The following is a 19,671-nucleotide window of genomic DNA, read 5'->3' on the forward strand; positions in this document are numbered from 1 at the left end:
GTGGCTGTGGTAAGGAGGGGGAGGACGCCCCATTGTCTTCATTTCATACTAGTAGGAAATAGCCCCATAAAACAGAGAATTCAGCCAAGTATTTTCCATGGCCACAAGGCAAGGCAGAGGGAGAGGGAGAGGAGAGGAGGGTGTGTGTGTGTGTGCGTCAGTGTGTGTGTGTGTGGTATATATGTCAGTCAGTCAGTGTGTGTGTGTGTGTGTGTGTGTGTGTGTGTGTGTGTGTGTGTGTGTGTGTGTGTGTGTGTGTGTGTGTGTGTGTGTGTGTGGTATATTTTCATAGCTTGGCTGTATACTTTAATAGCGTGTCTGGTGTGATACCTTCCATCTCTTGACCAGGTCCAGAGAGTGTGTGTGTGTGTGTATGTGTGTGTGTTACGATGTAAAGGGTCAGTAGGTGCACAGAACAGTGCAGCCCACTATCATATCCACATCACACGGGGGAGACGCAACTGGTTACCTATAAAAGGTAGGGGTTCAGAGGTCACGGGGAACTTCCGGAGCGAGACCTCAGGAGAGGTGGCTCTCGCGTGCTAGCCGGGCCTGCTAGGCCGTGAGCAGGCAATTGGAGAATTCACCTGCCGAGAGGTTTGTCAAGGATATTTAGAGACTGTCTCATACAGCTTGCTGAAGACACGAAGACTTTTGGATTTTAAGAACTATACGGTGGGTTTCCCCCACGAACCCTGAACACTGAAGAGGAGCGCATGAGAAGAAGCGCTGGGCTTGCATTGGTCGCCTACCGAGGGCCTGGAGATTGTGGTGGCCCAGCTGTCGCGTGAACGCTTGGACCAGAGGTAAACGTTGTGTTCTCTCCCTACAGACATGCATACATTTAGATCGTACAATCATACTGACACGTTAATGCACACATAAAAGTGAGGAGTTAGTCAGGGGCAACTAACTACCTTACAGTGTGTGTGTGTGTGTGTGTGTGTGTGTGTGTGTGTGTGTGTGTGTGTGTGTGTGTGTGTGTGTGTGTGTGTGTGTGTGTGTGTGTGTCAGTGTGTGTGTCAGTGTGTGTGTGTGTGTGTGTGTGTGTGCGTGCGTGCGTGTGTCTAGTGTGATACCTTCCATCTCTTGACAAGGTCCAGAATCTTGCGGCGCGGGCCCAGAGGAATGCCCAACTCCTTCAGGTCCCCATCAGAACATAGCAGCTAGAGAGAGAGAGAGGGGAGGAGGAAAAGGAGAGAAAGAAGAGGAGAGAGAGAAAGGGAAGAGGAGAGAGAGAGAGAGAGAGAGAGAGAGAGAGAGAGAGAGAGAGAGAGAGAGAGAGAGAGAGAGAGAGAGATAGAAGAAAAGAAGAGAAGGGAGAAAGGCAGATTAAAGAAAGATATTCCATACATCATCCCTGCTGTCCTCCTTGGGCAACCTTGCCTGATGCATCAGTTGGTTTCTTTCACTTTCTGGAAACTCTCTGACCTTAGCATAAAGCTCTGTTTGTGCCACTTTAGGCCTGAACAGTTAAAAAAAAAAATAAACCACACACACACACACACACACACACACACACACACACACACACACACACACACACACACACACACACACACACACACACACACACACACACACACACGCACACGCGCACACACGCACACACACACAGCGCAGTGGAGCTCACCAGTGCCTCTGCGTCCACCTGTTCCCTGTGTAGGGTGAGGAGGTGGGGCTCCAGGCCCTTCTCCCTCAGCACCTCCTCCAGGCTCTCAGGACGCGCAGCAGGAGACGCAGCAGGAGACGCAGCACTCTGAGGAGGCACGCTGCTCTCCGACTGCAAAACAACAACAACAACAACACATTCAAATGTACATATGTACAATACAGTACAATACAATGCAACATGCAATGATATAGCGTCATTACATAGTGTCATACTTACGTGCTAGGAATTAAGGATAACATGTCTAGCACCATCAGCTGTGGCTATTCTAAACAAAGCAGGGGATTGTGTGTCTTGTGTCACCACCAAAGCAAATTTTCCATTTCATGTAAGTTTAATGGACAATAAAGAAGTCTAACTCTAAGTCTAAATCTAAACTCTACTCAGCATGACAGGTGAATTTCTCAATATTGCATCTTGTCATCTTTCTTAGGGTGACCAGACGTCCCGGTTTGACCGGGACAGTCCCGGTTTGGAGTTGTGTGTCCCAGGTCCCGAGCAAACCCTCTCGGGACACAAATATGTCACCCGCTACATTGCGCCATGTCTATCAGGGTAAATATATGGAAAAGATTACATGTTTACCAGCCACAATTAATGGCAGCCAGTGCTTGTATAGAAAGTCATTCCTCCCTCTAAAATTGATTAGAATGCAGGAAATGGCATCTAAAAAGTACAAATTTTCCTGGGGGAGGACCCCCAGACCCGCCCGCCAAATATTGTCCTTCAGTCACGCATGAAGTGTCCCGGTTTCAGCCTATGAAAATCTGGTCACCCTAATCTTTCTGCATTTTTTCCCCTCTGACCAATCGGGGCCCCCCTGGCAGGTGGCCCCCCCATTCTATCCTGTGCATTAATCCGGCCCTGGTTGTAGGGTACATGCTGAAAAACAGGTTTGATGTTCAAAGTACAACTGAAGAGATTTCCAGGAGTAGAGAACAGTTCTAAAGACGGCCACTAGGTGGAGATGTTCACAGTGCTGAAAACACCGTACAGTAGACACAGTCTACAATGTACAGTACGTGGCTGCATAATGGCAGAGACAGAGGACTAATGTAGTCTTTTTTATGGAGATCCGTTGTGGTTGAAACTTATACTGTGCCCCAGTTTATAATAAAGTTGTTTTTTTTTTGACCTGTCATGAACATTAACATTACATTACAGGGCAGTTATGGGCAAGTGGTTAGGGCATCAGACTTGTATCCCAAAGGTTGCCGGTTCAACTTCCGACCCGCCAGGTTGATGGGGGGGAGTAACTAACCAGTGCTCTCCTCATCCTCCTCCATGACTGAGGTACCCTGAGTATGGTACTGTTCTGCCGCACTGCTCCCTTGGGTCGCCATTGGGGGCTGCCCCCTTGCACGGGTGAGGCATACATGCAATTTCATTGTGTGTGCAGTGTCCAGTGAACACTTGTGTGCTGTGTCACAATGATAATGGGAGTTGGAGTTTCCCAGTTGGGCTTGGCTTTAATTACACCTCCTTGTCTCATATGCAAGAGTTGTCTGAAGTTGGCCCAGCGGCCGACCACCAAGTTTTTGACTAAAGTAATCTACTTAAAAGTGATACCCGTCTATTAATTGATTTGCATCCTTTTCAAAGATGTACACTAATAGAATGTATGTGTAGCTTTAAAGGGACACTGTGCAGGAAATGGTCAAAAAAAGGTACTGCAACTATGCTGCTCATAGAGCTTGAAAGTGACGTCACTTCCCCCGATTTCATGGGACCTCAACTGCGTTTTTAGCAGAAAATCGTAGCATGTAATCCAATGGCGGTATTAAAATGATATTTCGATCCCCTTCGAGTTGTGCCACGAGCTCCATATATGTTGTTTCTGACATTTTTGTTGAACTTTTCGTATGAACCCCCAATCTTTTTAGAAAGCTGTGTTTTTTCACATTTTTCATGCAGACGGCCTCGGAACAAAACATTGATACTTCTGCATGAATAATCTTTATCTAGCCTCTTAAACAGTATATTTGTAGCCCAGTGCATATAATGACTGAGATCAGAAGATATTTACTCGCTACCATGTTGTTAGATGGTCAGCTTAGGTCCCGTGAAATGCGGAACTAAGGGGCGGGACTTTCAAGCTCTATTTAAACTGGGCTGCTTATTGCCAAATTTGATCTTTACATGAAAGTTTACTAAGTAATAAAAAAATATTTTCTAGTATGTTCCAAGTAGAGTCATTTTTACAGCTAAAAATGGCTATTTTTGGAAATTCAAAATGGCGGACCATGGAGAAGATCCCCCTTTTCATGTATGAAAAGTGCCATTTTTCCAGTCATAATGAATACTTAGAATTTGATGGTGGTGGTAAGTATTCATAAAAAAGGTAACATTAGTGAATGGGTAGCATGAATTCTGGAAATAAACAACTAAAAATCTCACACAGTGTACCTTTAACAGTATGAAACTGTGTTGAATAATGTCATGTGACCTAGTGATGTTGCCTTTACAGCCGTGAACTGGGTGCCAATGACATAGCATTGATTGCATCATGATTAGCCTGGGAAATCCCATGCTGCATTGCACAATCATTCTGATTCTGGAGTCTATACCCAGTGAACGGACAGGATCATGGCCTCCAATCAGAGAGCAGGGAGGCTTGGAAAGGTGGGTGATGACTGCAGTTTGTTTGAATAGATACAACTGACACAATTGGCTATGGCTACATTTGCCAAATTATACACATTTGTAATGCCCAATAAACGGCCGTCGTAAACCGTAAACCACAAACACCATCTGCGGGATTTACAGTAGGCAGGTGTCCAGACCTTATCTCACTTGTGATTAGGTCTGGTGATAACCAGACAAAGTCCCAATGACATAACATTGCAAATCATGATGACGACATGTCCCACAACTGGAATGTGAAAGAAAGCCCAACTGGGAAACTCCAACTCCCATTGTCATTGTGACACAGCACTCCACAGCACATGACACAAGTGTTCACTGCACACAACGAAATTGCATTTTATGCCTCTACCGTGTGAGGGGGCAGCCCCCAATGGCGCCCCAAGGGAACTGTGCAGCGGGGTGGTACCATGCTCAGGGTACCTCAGTCAAAGAGGAGGATGGGGGAGAGCACTGGTTAATTACTCCCAGTAGTCGAACCGGCAACCTTTGGGCTACAAGTCTGATGCCCTAACCGCTTACCCATAACTGCCCTGGTATGTGGAATATCAGATGTCACATGATGCCTGAGCTCTACTGGGGTGCTGTCAAGTGTGTAAGACCAGCAGATCAGTGACTGTGCATCTAATAATTCAGATAACTAATCTGGCAGACAGACATTCTTGTTTGTTGCATTTGAGTAGTTCGGCTACAAATGTATAACTAAGCAGAATACAGTATAACAATAACAAGAACATAGAGCTATTACTATGGGTACTACTACCCCCTTTTTTGGTGAAAGGATTTGGATCCTTTTCGCGATAACATTTGAATGCATGAAAGGATTTGGATAAAATCTTGCTCTAACATAATACGCATGAATTGATGCCATTTTAGGTGTCAACACTTTCAAGATGGCCAACTTTCAAGAGTGATGCGGTCCGCCTGCGGAGGCATCAGAATCGTTACTTTGGCACTGAGTACCATCCATTTACATGATTAGTAGTGGCATTAATGTTGTTGTTATTGTTGTTGTTAGTGATAATAACTGATGGGGAATCCATGTTTTTCACTGCACAACACAAGTATACTGTACCTCCTTCTCCCCCTCTTCTTCCTCCATGTGCTCAGTGTCTGTATCTGCCTTTTGGTTTGTCAACAGGTCAAACAGAATGAGAGAACCTGCCAGAGGAGGACAAACAAAACATGTCACTTATAGGATGTTATCAAATACTGTAAATGCATGAAAAGTGTACATGGTGGCCAAGTGACTCTGTATCCCAGTAAAGATGATATTGCGGAAATGTGTGTAGCGGTGTAAATATGCGGTGAGCAGTTTATGGAGCAGTTTATGGAACTTTAATCACATGTTGCTTTTATTTGAGATAATCCATCATCTCATTATCTGTCAGTCAGTCGGTCATTCAGTCAGTCAGTCAGTCAGTCAGTCAGTCAGTCAGTTAGTCAATCCATCAATCAATCCAGAATAGAATATCAACTAGGCTGTGTCCAGCGAGAGCCGCCATCGAAGTAAAGATACTACATGAGGAGCCCACGGGTTATTTAGCTATTGGGCATTAGGTGTAGTATTGTGTGTTAAGTGTAAGTGTAAGTGTTGACAGAGTAAGGAAGGCACCTAGGCTGCATCCAGTGAAGCTATCAAATAAATACATAGCAGTACATGTGGACGTCGTGTGCACATGGTCATAGATGTGCACAGATACAATAGGGACCAGGTGGTGCTGTCCCTGCCCGTTTGCCCTACTGAACACAAAATGCCATTTTCTAAAGATCTTTTTTGAAAGTTTTTTTTGTCACAATGTACAATGGTCCATGTCGACATGATAATCTACAAATGTGTCAAGATCAAAAGCAGCCCTGATATAATGTAGTCTCTATAACCAAGTAAGGAAACCGGAAGTTCCACAAGCCACCCACTTCCCTCCTCTTCAGCACCTGCCCCCCCAAAATGTTACCTAGGCTGTGACCGGCAAGGGACACCTCCCCAGTGAAGTTGGGGTGCCTGTGCAGGAAGAGGCTGTGTATGCGGTTGATCTCATTGGCCACGGTGTCGATGATGACCTGGCAGTACTTGGGGCTGTTGTAGAAGAAGACGTCCAGGATGGTTTCATTCCCAAACTTACGCAGCAAGCTGATGCTGGGCAGGGTGATCTTCTCAATGTCCCTGTAGACAAAGGGGAGATAAGGCAAGTCAAGGCAAGCTCAATACGAGGAGAAAAATTATATTTATTTCAGACTGATGCCTGGTAGGGTGATCTTCTCAATGTACGCAACGGGGCTCTAAGATAGGAATGTACAGGGGTTGGACAAAATAATGGAAACACCTGTCATTTTAGAGTGTGAAGTTTCATGGCTCAAGTGGACCAGCCTGTTGGCCAATCTTCATTAATTGCACGTTGCACCAATAAGGTGAAGTGTAAAAATTCAATCAACAGAGTAAGAGCACAGTTTTGCTTAAAATCTTGCAAAGTACACAACATTATGGGTGCCAAGACAGCAAGTCTTTGTAATGTATCAAGAGCTACAGTATCCAAGGTAATGTCTGCATACCACCAAGACGGATGAACCACATCCAACAGGATTAACTGTGGATGCAAAATGACATGTACAAAATGGCTGCAGATGAAAAATGACAGGTGTTTTATATTATTTTGTCAAACCCCTGTATACTTGCCCAGTACCTAGGCAAGCCAAAAGACAGGGTAAAAGAAGTTCAATGTTTGAAATCAGCTCGGCATATATAACAATACAAATATCAATATGTAGGTAAGGTAAGTATATTTGCAGCACACAGTTCAAGGCAAGGCACTTGACTAAGACACAAGCTAAGTGTACAGTGTGTAAGATAGATATAGACAACTGTTAGTGAAAAGGCACATGTTTGACAAGGTAATAAAAGATGAAGCAGTTCAATAGACTCAGCTCAAGTATAGAAACAAAGAGCAATATGCAAGAACATGACAAATAGCCTAAAATATCAATATGTAGGCAAGGCAAGTTTATTTGTAGCACACCAGGCAAAACAAAGGAGCAATGCACCATTTATACTGCCTTTCAAAGAGCAAGAATCTCTCTCTCTCTCTCTCTCATGAGTCAATGCACAAGACAATGTCATAGTTCATACGCCCATTTAAAACATTAGGTCACAGTGGGTTCATCACCCAGTTAAGACAGTGTCATAGTCACAGGGATGAAATAATTAAATTGAGCAATATCAAAGGTCAAAGATTACTTCTCTCTTGCTTTTTTATTTGGCTTTAATATTATTTCATTTTAAGGTATACTGTGCGACCATGGATAAATGGATAAATGGACTGCATTTATATTGCACCTTTCCACTCCTTTGAACACTCAAAGTACTTTACATTGTATGCCTCACATTCACCCATTCACACACCGGTGACAGTGGCTACCACGCAGGGTACCATCCTGCCACCAGGAGCATCTTGGGGTTAAGTATCTTGCTAAAAGACAAAGGCGGTGAGGCAGAGCGAGGCTCGAACCTGCAACCTTCTGTTTGCCAAACAGGCTCTTCCAAATGAGCCACCACCGCCCCATTTATATCAGCAGAAAGCTGGCTTCTGTCTGTACTGAAATGTTTTTTAAAATGTCAGACTCTCACTTGTCCACCCCGGTGTCGCTGTGCAGCACGTCGTGCCATGAGACAGGAAGGAATTCCACCCGGTTAATCCGACGAGGCCCCGCCCCCGTCTCTCTGATGTGGGAGTTCACCAGGCCCAGGGACACCGTGCGGAAGTCATTCACTGCAGACAGAGAAATACGTTTGGTGTGTTTATTTGTGTGTGTGTGTGCGTGTGTGTGTGTGTGTGTGTGTGTGTGTGTGTGTGTGTGTGTGTGTGTGTGTGTGCGTGCGTGCGTGCGTTCGTGCGTGCATGTGTGTGTGAGCGCACGTGTGTGACCGTGTGTGTGTGTGTATGTATGAGGGGGTGTGTGTGTGTGTGTGTGTGTGCATGTGTGTGTGTGCATGTGTGTGTGCATGTGTGTGTGCATGTGTGTGTGTGCACTGCGCGCGTGTGCATGTGACAGAATGACAGACGGACAGATAGACAGACAAAAAGATGAAGTGATAGATGGACAGAAATCCACCACCTTTGACATTACCGTGTGTGTGTGTGAGTTTGCGTGTGTGTGTGTGTGTGTATGTGTGTGTGTGAGTTTGCGTGTGTGTGTGTGTGTGTATGTGTGTGTGTGTGTGAGAGAGAGAGAGAGATACTTACCACACTGGACTAAGGTTCGCAGGCGTAGGTCACAGGCTGGTCCAATTCCGTGAACCATGAACACCAGGTGATCTACAGTCTCAGGCTCCCCTGATAGGAAACACACACACACACACACATGCACACGCACACATACACACGCACGCACACGCACACGCACACGCACACGCACACGCACACACACACACACACACACAGTGATGAATAGGAATTCGGAGCTGCAAGACTGCACATACCGATACACAATGAATGAACAAGAGCCTCATCCATTTTGTGTGTGTGTGCACGTGTGTGTGTGTGTGTGTGTGTGTGTGTGTGTGTGTGTGTGTGTGTGTGTGTGTGTGTGTGTGTGTGTGTGTGTGTGTGTGTGTACGGTACTTGTGTGTGTGTGTGTGTGTGTACGGTACGTGTGTCTGTGTATGTATGTGTGTATGTGTGTGTGTGTGTGTGTGTGTGTGTGTGTGTGTGTGTCCTACCCTCTGGTACATCCATCTGAGCGTTCTCCAGACCCCTGCCTAGTGTCCTGGGCTGTATGGTCTCCGAGGGGGAGGCTGGGGGCTTGTCCTTGTCTGGGGCCGGGGCCACAGCCAGCTGCGTGATCACCTGACAGAGCAAGAGGGGACAGGTTGAGGAAAGTATTTATATAAGTATATAGTCATACAATTTTTGTTTTTTCCTGGCTGCGCGACTCTAGCTGCACACAACTCAACCTTTGATTGTTGGAAACCGCTGTCTGTCAAAAAAATTAGCTCTCGTGGTTGGCCGCCAGTGTCTTGCTCCTCCTCACAACATCGTGTTTACAAACATGGCGAACCCATGTATTAGTATACTAAGGCAGGGATGGGCAACTTTCATGATCAGGAGGGCCATATTTATTTAACGCCACCATCAGAGGGCCACATGACCAGCTATTTGACTGCAACTCACAGAGTTCGAGGTGCTGTTGGTTGCTCAATGACTGTAGAAATTGTTTGGAAGAAATAGGAATGTTCTCTATCGACCAACAGTGTAATTACAACAGATTAATTCAGTAGTGGTTTAAAAAAAAGGGGGGGGGGTATTTAAAGTTGTGTTTTTATCTACATAAGGGCCACATTGAGTGAGGTGGCGGGCTGCATGTGGCCCCTGGGCCTCCAGTTGCCCATCTCTGTACTAAGGTATTGGGTCATGAGCTCAAACTGAATGTTGTAAAAATGACAGCAACTCGATTTAAGCGGTTTAGGGAAGTTGGCCTTTGGATGGCAACAGATCACAGATGTATCTTAGACATGTTTACAAAACGTGCGCTGGGGAATTTTAGACAGGACTGTCTTCGCACGAGGACTGTTGTGAAAAGCAGAGTAGAACGCAACGTCCGATCAGCCTCTAACGTCCCGTTGACTGTCAGGATTTGGCCTATGGAAAATTTCCTGAATTTTGGCTTAATATATGGGAATTTATCCCGAATTTTGGTAGCTCAAAGTTGACAGGTATGGTTTACAGCGTCTGTTTCACTCAGATAGCAACACTAGTCATAGCACATTCACAACGCCCCCACCCCACCCATGACCTAGAAAAACAGAAGAAAAATAGAAAAATGCACAAGACAATGCCATGGTTCATACGCCCACTTAAGACAGTGTCACAGTGAGTTCATACACCCACTTAAGACATGGTGCCATGGTCACATTGCATGACACATAACATTGTGACATTCTCATACCAAACAAAAACATGGCGAGTCAAATCAATTGCGTGTGTGCGTGCGTGCGTGCGTGCGTGCGTGCGTGCGTGCATACATGAGTGTGTCTGAGTGTGTGTGTGTGCGTGCGTGCATACATGAGTGTGTGTGTGTGTGTGTGTGAGAGTGCGTGCATACGTGTGTGTGTGTGTGTGTGTGTGTGTGTGTGTGTGTGTGTGTGTGTGTGTGTGTGTGTGTGTGTGTGTGTGTGTGTGTGTGCTCTGCAGGTTGGTATTGAGTTTTCCCCTATCTAGTCTAGTGTAAACAACAGTTCTGCCTACACCTGAAGTGAGAGACCAAACAGGCTCTTCTCATCATCACGGTCAATAGGAAGAACACTATTTACTTCTCCACACACCTGTTGTTTTGCTGTAATGAGCAACACATTAGCAGCATAGGGCAATATCAGTAACATTGGTTAAAAACCTACAAAACTGTTATTTTTCCTTTAAAAACAAATGTCAATGAAAGAAGATGTGATACATTATGTTTCATATTAGTCTAGATTAGGATTAAAATGGCCATAATGCAGTGAATTTCCTGTGGTGCGACTTAATTTTCCTGCGGTGTGACATGCCTATGCAATGTGTTGATGCAGGACACATTTTCCCAAAAATGGCAAAAAATAGGCGAAATTCCACGGACCACTAAGTGCTTTATTTTTTTCTATTTTTTTCCATCAATGTTTTCAGGAATTGGAAAAACTTTTTTTTCTTGGCGTTACGCCCTTAAATGTCAACCACCCTAATACCGAATACTGTACGCTAACGCCGAATACTGTATGCTAACACTAATGCTGAATACTGTATGCTAACACTAATGCTGAATACTGTATGCTAACACTAATGCTGAATATTGTATGCTAACGCTAATGCTGAATACTGTATGTTAACGCTAATGCTGAATATTGTATGCTAACGCTAATGCTGAATATTGTATGCTAACGCTAATGCTGAATACTGTATGTTAACGCTAATGCAGAATACTGTATGTTAACAGTAAGGGCAAATACTGTATGTTAATGATAATGCAGAATACTGTATGTTAATGATAATTCAGAATACTGTATTCTAACGCTAATGCCAAATACTGTTGTTTGCTAATCAAGGCCGCCGTCATCTTTGGACGATGCTTGGTGAACATCAAAGCGGCAACAAGGGAATGTCCTAAAGGTGGTGGTAAAGCAACATCTTTGCTGCAACTGTGAAAAGGAACCATGTACCATGATAGAGGTGTGAGATATTAATGCATGCCACAAGACTGAAGATATTTCTCATATATATCCAGAGGTGTATGGGTGTCCAACAGTACCTTGGGGCTCTGCAGGAACACAGTCTCTCCAGTAGGGAGCACCACCTTCTTCTTCCAGACGTTGCGAGCCACTGAATCCAAGTAGGCCTCCTGCATAGACAGACAGCACGGATCAGCCAACAGACAGACACACAGACAGACACACATGCACATACCGAGTAGGCCTGTAGGCACTGGTCTGCCAATAAACACACACACACACACACACACACACACACACACACACACACACACACACACACACACACACACACACACACACACACACACACCAAAGAATGACTACGGTGTGGAATGCAAAAGGTGCCTCTGATCACCCGACAGACAGACAGACAGACAGACAGACAGACAGACAGACAGACAGACAGACAGACAGACAGACACACACACACACACACACACACACACACACACACACACACACACACACACACACATACGCACACACACACATTTCACACACATTTCACACATACACGCATTACACACACCAAGCTTCCTGCAAAAGGTGGCTCTCATCAGGCGACAGCCTGACAGGCAATTAAACTGTCTGCAGGCCCACCACCTGTTAGCAGCAGACCCTCCCGTTAGCTGCAGACCCTCCCGTTGGCTGTCGACAATTCGGTAGTGACAGAAAATCGAGAAGCGCAGTCGACCGAGCAGAAAGGCAGCGATGTAATTAGAGCCAAATCATTTTGTTTCACATTAATTATTTATGACCGCAAGATTGGCTTACTGCTGTTCCACTCAGAGTTATGCTGTCGTCTGAAATGCCTCATTTTCACAGCAGGGTGCATTGCAACCCAAGGCCATCTTGCTCACGCATAATAAATCTGGTCCTGGTTTTCATCTCCTTATGAGTGTGTCCTCATGCAGCCTTCTACAGATATTAGGTCTGGCCGGCCAAAAACAGTGGCCACTGAGAATCAAGGAAGAGTTCTGAACCTACAAGTGGCGTTTGTCATGTTCATGCCTAGAAATGACGTCTGAAGAAGAATGCTTCCCGAAACGTAAAACATTTTTTTTTAAATTGTCTTTTTTAAAATCATGCCTATAAATGACCTCTGCACCAAGAAATTAACTTTGTGTCTACAGGTGACCTTCTACGTACAGATCTGAGGTCTGGCCGGCCAGAAACAGTGGCCACTGAGAATCAAGGAAGAGTTCTGAACCTACGAGTTGCCTTTGTCATGTTGATGCCTAGAAATGACCACTGCACCAAGAGATTAACTTTGTGTCTACAGGTGACCCTTGTGCCTAAAATCGGCTCCTGAATATTTCAACCTGGAATGTTACATGTACCATGATCTCTGCTCCTAAATTACCTCTAAACCCATATGACCTCTAAGTTGACCTCTGAGATGACCCCGTTGCCTAGAGACCTCTACTTGGACGTCTGCTGAGCTGACTTTATTATATTATTATATTAACCTATGACTTCTAACCTCGCCTCTAGTAGTTGGCTGGTTTCCTCTGTCTAGGCGCTGTAAGTGCTCACCTTGTTGCCCTAGCAGAACCAACCCTTGTAGCGTAGTCAGAAAAAAACATCTGGAGGGGGCATCTTGAGCCAGCCTTTTAATTGGGGTGGCACATGATAGTCAAAGACAGTGATGAGCCAAGGATCTGGGGGGCCAGCATCTGACCAATGGGGGCCGCGCCATTAACCTGGTTCTCACGAGATGGTTCTGGAACATTGACAATCGCTTAGCTCTGGAAAGGTGCGGGTGTGTTCAAAACAGCTCGAACCTGATTGGAGAATTCACACTGCTTTTTAAAAAATCACTACTACTTCAACCACTGTCTTGTATATACCCCGGCCCACGATCTCGCCCCACGATTCTGATTGGACAGGCCATAAAATATCTGATGCCATTCGGACTCGTCTAAGATTTCCATACCCTCATGCCAGCTCACGAAGTTTAACGAAGATGCACAAAGTACGAAGGGTCTGCGTGAGAGCCAGGCTATCGCGCCCTTGGCTACGGCCCTGCTTGTGCCCCGCTCTGCTTCAACAATTTGTAAGTTGACTCAACTTCAGAAAGCTCTGACTTGATTTAAGTCTCAAATTGAGGTAAACTACGAGCTTTATGTTTAAAGGGGCTCTATATAGGATTAAAGTTTAATTAATCACTGTCCCGAGTCAGTCGATGCATATTTGAGTCACTAGTAGTAAGTGAACGATGACTCTGGTGAGCACTTTCATGGTCCACTGTCAGAAAACCCCAAATGTAACTTTTGTGGGAGCGGTTCGCTACAAGTGTCGTGGGAAACACTTCTCATATGAAAAATCACTTTAAATACCGTATTCAGATTTGTATCAACTGCTGGCATTCCGTGATGAAAAACATTCTCACAGCGAGTTTATTTGAACAGCATTTTTTCATTACACTGTAGATTTGGAGGCAGGCATGCTACGGGCACCGCACGAATGACGTCATCCTACCTTGTGCCCCTTTAACAGTATATATGGCCTCTCTCCTCCTCACCTCTAGTAACTGGCTGGTTTCCTACAGATCTGGCCTATGGCCTCTCCTCCTCACCTCTAGTAACTAGCTGGTTTCCTCATCTCTAGTAACTGGCTGGTTTCCTACTGATCAGGCCTATCACCTCCCTCCTCACCTCTATTAACTGGCTGGTTTCCTACTGATCAGGCCTATCGCCTCCCTCCTCACCTCTAGTAACTGGCTGGTTTCCTCTGTGAATGATCAGACCCGTCCTCACCTCCAGTAACTGGCTGATTTCCTCACCTCTAGTAACTGGCTGATTTCCTACCTACATGACTGATCAGGCCTATCGCCTCCCTCCTCATCTCTAGTAACTGCCTGGTTTCCTCACCTCTAGTAACTGCCTGGTTTCCTCACCTCTAGTAACTGCCTGGTTTCCTCACCTCTAGTAACTGCCTGGTTTCCTCACCTCTAGTAGTTGGCTGGTTTCCTCGGCGTAGGGGCTGTAGCTGCACTCCTTGCTGCCCTTGTAGAACCAACCATTGTAACCTGCTCTGCTTCAACAAAATTTGACCTCTGATCTGACCTTGTGTCTTGAGTTGACCTAGACCTCTGATCCGACATTTGATCTCTAATCCGACCAGCCTCGCTTCCATTGGTTAGCTGGTCACCTCAGAGTAGGGTCTGAAGGTGCTATCCTTCATGACCTTGTAGAACCAGAGGCTACAGAGAGGGGCTTGAGGCCTGAGATTTGTGATCAGAAAGGACCAAGATATGACCTTATGACAACTTCTTCTCATATGACCTCGGAACTGGCACTTGTGTCAAGAGATTTCCCAGAGATAACCTTGAGATGACCTCTACTTACTACTCTACAGATCTGGCCAATGGCATCTCTCCTCCTCACCTCTAGTAACTGGCTGGTTTCCTACTGATCTGGCCTATGGTCACCACCATCACCTCTATTAACTGGCTGGTTTGCTACTAATCTGGCCTATGGCCTCCACTCCTCCTCACCTCTAGTAACTGGTTGATTTCCTCACCTCTAGTAACTGGCTGGTTTCCTACTGATCTGGCCAATGGCCTCTTCTCCTCACCTCTAGTAGCTGGCTGATTTCCTACCTTTATGACTCACCTCTAGTAACTGGCTGGCTTCCTCACCTCTAGTAACTGGCTGGTTTCCTCACCTCTAGTAGTTGGCTGGTTTCCTCGGCGTAGGGGCTGTAGCTGCACTCCTTGTTGCCCTTGTAGAACCAGAGGCAGCGGCGGACGTGGGATGGGGGCTCGTCCCAGTAGACGGCCCGCCGCATCCTCTCCCTCAGGCTCACGTCGTAGCGCCGGCCCTCCACTGCAACCACCACCTCCGCCTCCTCCCTACCCAGGATGCATCGGACTGAAACACACATACCATGGCATAGAAATAAATAGTTTGTATCAAGATTTTTGACCTATGGTTCAATACCATGATACAGTATCGAGACTCATCGCGATTTCTCTGCTCTATCCAATATCGTTACAGCCCTACGTACAAACAAACAAACACAGCTCAGTAACCTTGTGACGAATAGAGTTGCCATGCTGGGCCCTGCTGTGACCATTCGGTAGGGCACTCACCTGCCATGCGGCTGACCCGGGTTCTATTCCCGGCCCGGGTCCTTTGCCGACCCCTCCCCAACAACCCGAACACAACTCTGGTGATGTTCACTCCATATCACCAGCCCAATACCAACCACACAAATTCTCCACCAACCAACATAGTGTGAATCATGCTGCAACACACACACACACACACACACACACACACACACACAAATCTATTCTTGGTATTTTTTTAAAGTTCTCAATCATTGCTTCATCTACTGTAAAAATAGAAACAGGTAGTGAGGCAACTAGTCATTCAGCTCCCACTTTCACAGTGACTCAGTGATATCAGCCATCATCATCTGATCACACTTTTGACAACTTCCCTAATGTTACTGTCAGGGAAGCCGACAGGAGTTGGGACAAATGGGTTAGCAGTACCGGGCCCAGGGATTGAGGAGCCCCAGAATTGGGCCCTCATTACATATTATGTATCAGGGTTGGGTAGTAATGAATTATTATTTACTCAAATTATTGTAATCAAGTAGCCTGGTGAACCAGCGCCACCCGCTGGACGGCAAAATGTTTTGTCTACGGGTGGGTCTGGCCTCGCATAATGATTCAATGAAGCCAGAATGCCATGAATCTGGCAAACCAATTACAACGCAAAGATGTGTTTTGAATCAAAGCGGGCAGGGTTTTGATGGAAGGTTGTTCTCATCAACAATCTTCGGATGTATTATGCATCGAGGCCAGACTAAATTAGACATCCACATTTAGTCTGGTTTATCAGGCTAGTAATCAAGTACTTTTTTCATGAGTGATTTGTTATTTTGTCAGTAGCTTTTAAAATGCATACTTTTACTTTAACTTTTACATTAGTACAAGTACCCAAGTACTTTGCTCAACTACATGTCAATCAGCCATGAGTAAAAAAAAAAAAAAGATTGATAGAGAAAAATTAAATCTGGGGGAAAATGTGCCAGAAATAAAGGAGAATTTAGCACGTTAATCAATGAAACCTTTCAACCATTTCAACCAGTGGTCCATCTTGGATCAATGCGTTGGACGGTTAGTCTGGGCCAACCCATCTTGTCTGTGAGGCTGCATGATCAAATGCCATGAATAAGTTAGTTTGGTGAAGTTCGCCATTTGAAATTCAAATCAGTCTGCTTTTTTTTGAAGAGAATGAAAGGTTACGCATTTACATTTTCCTGCTGGAAAAATAAATCAGAGGAAAGAGTGGACTGATTGGCTTCAACTATTAGCATATGAGAGAGTTTACACACACAGTTACCAGTGTTGCCAGATTGGGCGGGTGCCTGCCCAATTGGGCTACTTAGGATGAGCGTCTGCGGGTAAAAATCGGAAAAATTGGCCACTTGCCTTTTTTCAGCCGTTTTGGACCCATAGAAGTCAATGTAATTTGTTGAATTTGGGCGGACTTTAGCGCATTTTCGCTTTTTTTGAGAAGCTTTTGGGCGGGATTTGGTCAGACACATCTGGCAACACTGACAGTTACTTTACACATTTTCAGTGGCCTACTCTTTCCACCTCTGTTGTGTATTAGGTGGGTGGGGGTGAGGGGCCCTTTCAGATGACTTTGTCCTGGGCCTGGTCAAGGGCTCCAGTGGCCATGGATCTTCGACAGCAGAGATAACAGTAAGACAGCTGAGATAACGGACCTGTGATATAGACTACTCAATGCAATCCTTATACAATAATGTGGGATGTGTGTGTGTATCATGTGTTGCACTAAGGAATGTGTTTACGCAACACACAGGAAGAGGATCTGCAGTTCATGAAATCACTATTGAAAAGAAGCATGAGAGTCAAACTGTGTTTGTGTGATTTTAGTCAGTGTGAATACATTTGTTGTTAAAATCTTGAAAACAAGACCCAAAGGATGTCTAAGGTGCTGTTTCCACGTAGCTGGATATTTGTATGTGGATATTTTTTTCTCCTGGTTGCATTGGTTTTGCATTGGTTTTGGCCTTCCGTTTCCACGTAGCAGATATTTAAAATCCAGGTATAAAAAGCAGGAGAAAAAAATATCCTATTTAAGGGGCTGAAACGCATTTGTTACAATGGAGGATTTATTTTTATCCACATGTTGCGTTTACACCTAAACAGGAGAAAAAAATACCCTGCTAAAAAAAATATCCTGCTACGTGGAAACAGCACCTAAGTAACTTTCATCTCAAAATACATGGATGTCAGTGCCCATGGATGGCCACGGTGACACCCACTTTCACACAGAATCAGTGACTTTTGGTACAATAGCTTCTAAAAGTGCAGCCTATGTGTGTGTGTGTGTGTGTGTGTGTGTGTGTGTGTGTGTGTGTGTGTGTGTGTGTGTGTGTGTGTGTGTGTGTGTGTGTGTTTGATGCAATATCTCTTCTAGCTTATGAGGGATCCTGCGTGTGTGTGTGTGTGTGTGTGTGTGTGTGTGTGTGTGTGTGTGTGTGTGTGTGTGTGTGTGTGTGTGTGTGTGTGTGTGTGTGTGTGTGTGTGTGTGTGTGTGTGTGTGTGTGTGTGTGTACGACTCACTATGTGCCTCCTCCAGCTTGTGTGAGTCCTCGTAGCTGAAGGGTAGCCAGGTCTCCTTGTCCCCAGCAGGCTGGCTGTGGAACCAGTGGGGCCTCACGGACTCCGCATCACCCAACCCACTCATCATGCTTAAGCAGCCTTGATGAACGCTGAACCCAATCCAATCTCTTAACAGTGATGAAGTTAGGCTACACCTATACAGCACTCTGCAACAAGTAAACAACAGATGAAATTGTTAGTTTGTCTTAATATTTTAAGTTAGGCCACACAGCTATAGGCCTACAGCACACTGCAACAAGTAAACGACAGATTTTATTGTTTGTTTGTCTTATTATTTTATGCAGCCTACAAAGGCAAACACACACACAGCAATAAAGACTGAAGTGTTTGCTGATGTATGTAGCCTATATAACAAATGAAATTAAATTGATCTAATCTGCATGAGCTGTTTTTTATTCTTATTCGTATTATTACTATTATTATTAATAATAATAGTAGTAATAATAATAATAATAAGACGAATTATAAGGTCAATTGATGATAATAATAATAATAATAATAATAGGCTAACTAAATTTTGTCCAGCTTGCCACGAGAGCATAATAATAAACAAAATGCAGTGGATCATACAAAACATAAAAATAATGACACGGATAAGATAGCCTAGCCTACTCAAATCAGTCAAATAGTTTTGCTCCGTTTTAAGTTCAGCACTTACCAGCACTCGGACGTCAAGAGTTACTTTCAGTGCATAACCAAGTTATAACGTCTGGGCATTTTGCTTAATTTTCCCACTGACTGGAGCAACATGGACATTAACTAAAATGTATGCTCCTCCTTGCTTAGGCCTAATCGCTACTTTAAGATGAGTAGCCAAACACTTCAGAAATACAAGCATTCGCCTGAAAGAAACTACAACGTTTACCTAGGCTGTGGATTGGCTGCAGTTGTGAAGTGAACTGATTTGAATAGGCTAAAGAACGGAAGTTTCTACTAACCACATGACAGTAGGATCCCCGTGTTAACAGCACAATAGTAAAGTAAAACAAATTAGATTATGGATTCATCGGATATCTAACAGGTTCCTCCGTCGCTTATCCCAACAGAGCAGGAGCGTTTGGCAGAGTCGCCGGAGGAGTCGCGTCTTCGGCTAGACTGGCTTACCTGCACGCGTCCCGTCCCCGCCTTCATCAGTGAGACGTCCCCAAGTGGTCTCCTCAGTGGATCACTCGAGAAAAGGGGATTTTGTCTGTTATCACGGCGTTGAGCTGCTTCCAACAAAACAAGCAGTCGAGTAAAGGTCCATTCAGTGAGCTATTTTAAACCAAGTGGCTGACCCCGTCACAACTAGGCTACCCACCCTTGAGTAGGATGCTGATGACATCACATGAATGTTGAAGTGAAATTGACAGTTGTCATTTGAGATCAAGTTCATCTTTGATCCCTGACATAATTGCAATGAGTCATTATAGACCTAGGCTACTGCTCCTACTACTGCCTTGTAAAATTCCC

General features: G+C 44.9%; 1 protein-coding gene across 1 annotated transcript in view; it reads right to left on the reverse strand.

Annotated features, from left to right (window-relative positions):
* The window catches only part of ddhd2 (DDHD domain containing 2), a 26,297-nt gene extending 6,839 nt beyond the window's left edge, over positions 1-19,458 (reverse strand). Inside the window, exons 1-11 of the mRNA XM_063209876.1 lie at positions 19,324-19,458; positions 18,153-18,365; positions 15,216-15,402; positions 11,585-11,674; positions 9,030-9,156; positions 8,554-8,643; positions 7,938-8,079; positions 6,271-6,479; positions 5,391-5,476; positions 1,634-1,717; positions 1,080-1,166 (exon numbers count right to left, since the gene is read on the reverse strand). Coding sequence (XP_063065946.1) covers positions 1,080-1,166; positions 1,634-1,717; positions 5,391-5,476; positions 6,271-6,479; positions 7,938-8,079; positions 8,554-8,643; positions 9,030-9,156; positions 11,585-11,674; positions 15,216-15,402; positions 18,153-18,286 — 1,236 coding nt within the window. The 5' untranslated portion in view covers positions 18,287-18,365; positions 19,324-19,458. The remainder of the gene's footprint in view (positions 1-1,079; positions 1,167-1,633; positions 1,718-5,390; positions 5,477-6,270; positions 6,480-7,937; positions 8,080-8,553; positions 8,644-9,029; positions 9,157-11,584; positions 11,675-15,215; positions 15,403-18,152; positions 18,366-19,323) is intronic.
* Between the last annotated feature and the right edge of the window lie 213 nt (positions 19,459-19,671).

This window comes from Engraulis encrasicolus, chromosome 11 (assembly GCF_034702125.1).
Source record: "Engraulis encrasicolus isolate BLACKSEA-1 chromosome 11, IST_EnEncr_1.0, whole genome shotgun sequence".
Classification (NCBI taxonomy): domain Eukaryota; kingdom Metazoa; phylum Chordata; class Actinopteri; order Clupeiformes; family Engraulidae; genus Engraulis; species Engraulis encrasicolus.